A 5,000-nucleotide genomic window follows, 5' to 3' on the forward strand; every position below is an offset into this window, starting at 1 on the left:
TTTGCCCTTCCCTCTTTTGATTTCCATTTTGTCTTTTCCAGAAGCTGTCTTCCTCTCAGTCTTGTCTGTTTGCCTTTTCTCTTAACCAATTTGCCTTTATCCTCTCTTCTCTCTCTCCTCTTTCTTATATCCACCTCTTCAGTGTCCCATCTCCCTTTCTCTTCCTCTCTTCTTCTCTTTCTCCTCTCTCTTATATCCACCTCTTCAGTGTCCCATCTCCCTTTCTCTTCCTCTTCCTCCAGACAGACAGAGAGAAAGATAGAGAGATAGAGAGACAGAGATAGAGAGACAGAGAGAGTTGATAAACTTCAGTCTTGGTGCAATGTAGGATGGGCCGTGTCTGAGTGCTGTAATCATCATTTGCCTGTTAAGCCCATCAATGACCGATTGCTCCATTTAGCACTGTGTTTAAAAGGGGCTGTGAACCACCCTATAAATTATGAAATGCTAGTGTTTGTGTACCTCTTCCAGAAACTGTTACTGTAATACTCAATACAGACTATTTGTGTGTGTGTGTGTGTGTGTGTGTGTGTGTGTGTTTTGAAATATGTTTGTCTAGTGTACATGACATCATCCTTGGTGAAAGGAATTCAATTTATCTGGATGTCTGCATCCCTGGAGGATGACATCATGTATGATGCTTTGATTGTGCGTTTTTGTGTGTCTGTGTGTGTGTGTGTGTGTGTGTGTGTGTGTGTGTGTGTGTGTGTACGGGGTTATCTGGTTCACGTCTGGGTGTGTTGTCCATGCTAACCTGTGTGCTGTTGTGTGTGCTTCTCAGATATGGAGTCTGGTGAGCGGCTTGCCTCCCCCTCCTCAGGCGCAGGTGTGTCTGTGCACGCAGCCGCTAGCGCCCCCGCCACGGCCGCCTCCTCTTCCTCACCTGCCGCGTCCTCGCCCGCATCCTCCTCATCACCTGCAACCAATGCCAAGAGCAACCTCGGGCACGCCGCCTCCGCCGCCACGCTAGGTACACACACACGCACACACACACACACGCACACACACACACACGCACACACACACACACACACACACACACACACACACACACACACAGATATGCTGAAATGGGAGTATTTGCTGCATTAATGAATGTCCTACATTTAGTGTTGACTGCTGAGAAAGCGCTCTCTATGTCTCTGTCCATCTTCCTGTCTACACCACTCTCTTTCTTCTCTCTTCCTCTCCATCCCTCTCTCACTGCTTCATACTTCTTTCCACCTTCACACTGGCACACAGAGGCACATATCTGCCGCAGACATATCTCTCACACACACACACACGCACACACACACACACAACCACTGAGAGGTGCATTATCACACAATGTGTGTATTTCGATGTGATGTCACTTTCTCTGTCTCTCTCTCTCTCTCTCTCTCTCTCTCTCTCTCACTCTCACTCTCACTCACAAACACACAAACACACACACACACACACACACACACACACACACACACACACACACACAAAAACACAAAAGCTAACAAACATGTATGTTTAACATGCTGACCCACTTCCAAGCTCACTCACAGCACACACAAACACTTACACCCAGATCACCGTAAACATCACCACACACATACACAAACAAACATATATGTTTTTGCAATCTTCCTCTCAAAAGCACCAACGCCGTCATCAACATACACACACAAATACAAGCACACACGTTCTCTCTAGCACTCATTCTCGCTCTCTTACTACACACACACACACACACACACACACACATACACTCACACACACACATGCACACACAGGGTGAGTCAGGAAGGTTGGCTGTCACTGCTCTACCACAGCTGCTCTGACAACTGCATATTACGTTCACACAACTGAGAGAGAGAGAGAGAGATGGAGATAGAGAGAGAGAGAGACAGAGAGAGAGAAATGGTGTGTGTGTGTGTCTGTGTTTTCTGCAATCGGTGAGCAGCATGATGTTTAATGTGAAGTTGCAAGGGTGGACAAACACCGACACACACATACACACATAGACACCCCCCCAACACACACACACACACACACACACACACACACACACACACACACACACACACTTCTAAACAACCTCAATCTCACATATGGCAGCAATTAAAAGTGGACGTATCCACGGGAGACGCTGACTGCCAGCAACAAAGAGTGTGTTAATCCCCTACACTCATGTCACAGAGAGAGAGAGAGAGAGAGAGAAGGAGAGAGAGGAACAGTTGCAGAGAAGGAAATGGACAGACTGAGAACTGAGGGGGTGGTAGCACGAGAGAGAGATAGAGAGTGTGAGACTAAATAGATGGGGCCAGGTGGGCGAAAGAGAGAGAGTGAGGGATGATGTGCATGGCGAAAGAAAAGAGGGGATAGAAATCAGTGATGAGAGAAAGGTAGAGAAAGAGAGTGAGAGATGTGGAAAGAGAGGGGGAGTGGATAAGGATATCAGGTAAATCCTCTAATTCTGCCTTGCTCTCCTCCACAAGTCTGATTTAATTATTGAATGGCTGAAAGTGCATTAACTGGAAGTGTGTGTGTGTGTGTGTGTGTGTGTGTGTGTGTGTGTGTGTGTGTGTGTGTGTGTGTGTGTGTGTGTGAACAAGAGAGGAAGTGTGAGTAACTGACTGTTACTCAGTTTATGTGTGTATGTGTATGTGTGTCTCCGTGTGTGTGTGTGTGTGTGTGTGTGTGTGTGTGTGTGTGTGTGTGTGTGTGTGTGTGAACAGCCTTGAGCTCAGAGCAACTGTAAGCATTCTCTGTTTTACATGTCATGAGTAAAAATGTCTCTCTGTCGCTGTGCCAAAAGTCCCTCCACCCCCTCCCTTGTATTTCCAAACTGTATTCCCATTGTCAAGGAAACATCCTTGTCTTTTCCTCGGTGCTTTTCTCCTCCATGGGTTCCCACGACTACAGTCGTCCTTAGTGACAACAGCAGCCTTAGCTCACATCCAGTGGAACGATTTGGGGTGGGTGGTGGTGGGGGGGTGTTTTATTTCCTTTCGTTAGTTCGCTGGGAGTTGTTCTTTACGTTCCAGAAGAAGAATGATGAGAGGAGGATAGAGACAGAGATGGAGAAGAGGACAGGGTTGGGTGGAGGGGGGGGGGGGGGGGGGTTGTGGAGGCAGAGTGAGATGTTGTATTTTTAACTGGCCAAACACAAGTGTGTGGAAGTCATTGCCAATGCTCTGCGGATAAGGTGTTGTTTCCTCTAGTCATCACTTTTCTTCTCTCTCTTTCTCTCTCTCTCTCTGCCTCACGCTCTTTCTCTCTCTCTCTCTTGCTCTCCCCCTTTCTCAGTCTTTCCATCGTCACCAGCTGGCACAATGAACAGCTGTTACAACAGCACCCCCCCCCCCCCCCCCCTCTTTTTCACTCTCTACATGTCCTGTTCATTTTTTCCTTTCAGCTTTTCCTCCTGTATGTTGCTAGTAGTGCAACCTATATTTTCATATTTAATGTTCCTGCTTCTCTAAAGTGTGTGTGCGCGTGTGTGTGTGTGTGTGTGTGTGTGTGTGTGCGCGTGCGCGTGCGTGTATGTGTGTGTGTGCGTGTGCGTGTGCGTGTGCGTGTGCGTGTGTGTGTGTGTGTGTGCATGTGTGTGTGTGTGTGTGTGCTGTAGTTGTATTAGTAGATTGTGTGATCATTCCAAATGGCGTGTTGTGATAGCATTGTTTAGTAGATGGGTAATGATGACTAATGGATAGCTCTCCCTCTCCCTCCACCTTTTCTCACTCTGTTTCTCTCTTTCTGTCGCTCCTCCTCTTGCCCTCCACCCCTCTCTCCCCCCGGCAGGGCCCCTGTTTGGGGGTGGTGAGCAGGCATTCGGGGGCTCCTCTATGGCCGGTGCCTTCCCTCTGCTGGGCCATCCTGCCTTCGGCCTGCTGTCTCCAGGCTCAGCGCGCCCCGAATTCGGTGGTCTTGGGGCCCTGGGTGTTACAGCAGCTCTGGCTGCACACCCGCAACTGGGAGCCTTCACAGGTGAGTGTGTGGATGTGTGTGTGTGTGTGTGTGTGTGCGGGGGGTATGTATGTGTAAAAAGATTGTACACCCACAACTGCACAACTCCTTTTCCTCTTGGGGGAGTTGTGTGCTGTACTTTCTGTGTCTAATTATCTAGGTATGCAAAAGGTAGGGTTAGATAGCTTAGGGGTGACATGCTCATTGCTATTTCATCACAAGGAATGTAATAATCAGACATTTTATGGAAATTTCTGTCTGTCTGTGTGTGTGTGTCTGTGTGTTTGTGTGATTGGTTATGTGATATGGGGATGTTATGAATTTCTGTCCATCTATTTTGTGTGTGTGATTGCGTGTGTGTGTGTGCCTATATTGTCCGTGCGCGTGCTTTTGTGTGTGTGTGTGTGTGTGTTTCCATGGAAAACTTAAGACGGTTGGAGTGTGTATGCATGCACCAGATGTTGCAGCAGTGTAGTCATGTCTCTCCTGCTGCAGAAGAGAGTTGATAGGCAGGGCAGTTTTACCACATGGGACCCTCACAGAAACACTAGCTCATCCTTAGAGTATACTCACCTACGCTTTACTACTTACTTACCTACGATATAAAAAAAAGAACAAAGAACAAAAATAACTAAACTCTTCACATGAAGACTTACTCGACTAGCGCTCTTGTGTTTGCCTCTATGTACTGAAGGTGGTCAGTTTAGGCTAATGAAAACCACAAAATAGAGCGGCCTATATAACCTTAGTGGCCTATATAACCTATGCATGTGCTTGAAGTGTGCTGCTGTCTCTTAAGGGAAGTGTTTCTGCAGCTGTGGGTCAGGGCTGGAATGCTAGCCGAGCGTGTGATGAGGCCAAAGCCTGTTTCAGGTTCACAGACACGAGCCTTCATAGGGAAACACCCAGCACCAAGGGCACCACATCTGGAGCTATGGAGGGAGGGAGATAGGGGGGAAAGAAAGAAGACAGAGAGAGGGGTTGAGATGGAGGATCGGAGAAAGATAGAAAAGCGGAGGAGAATTTGATGGTGAGATGAAAGGTGAAGAGGGTAGAGT

At 47.8% G+C, this 5,000-nt stretch overlaps 1 protein-coding gene across 11 annotated transcripts in view; it reads left to right on the plus strand.

Moving 5' to 3' along the window:
- The window catches only part of baz2ba (bromodomain adjacent to zinc finger domain, 2Ba), a 92,103-nt gene that overhangs the window by 49,161 nt on the left and 37,942 nt on the right, over positions 1 to 5,000 (plus strand). For all 11 annotated transcript variants that reach the window (XM_042080098.1, XM_042080099.1, XM_042080101.1 and 8 more), the window contains exons 3-4: positions 782 to 970; positions 3,778 to 3,963. In XM_042080098.1, coding sequence (XP_041936032.1) covers positions 784 to 970; positions 3,778 to 3,963 — 373 coding nt within the window. In that variant the 5' untranslated portion in view covers positions 782 to 783. The remainder of the gene's footprint in view (positions 1 to 781; positions 971 to 3,777; positions 3,964 to 5,000) is intronic.

The sequence above is a fragment of the Alosa sapidissima genome, chromosome 23 (assembly GCF_018492685.1).
Source record: "Alosa sapidissima isolate fAloSap1 chromosome 23, fAloSap1.pri, whole genome shotgun sequence".
Taxonomy (NCBI): Eukaryota; Metazoa; Chordata; class Actinopteri; order Clupeiformes; family Clupeidae; genus Alosa; species Alosa sapidissima.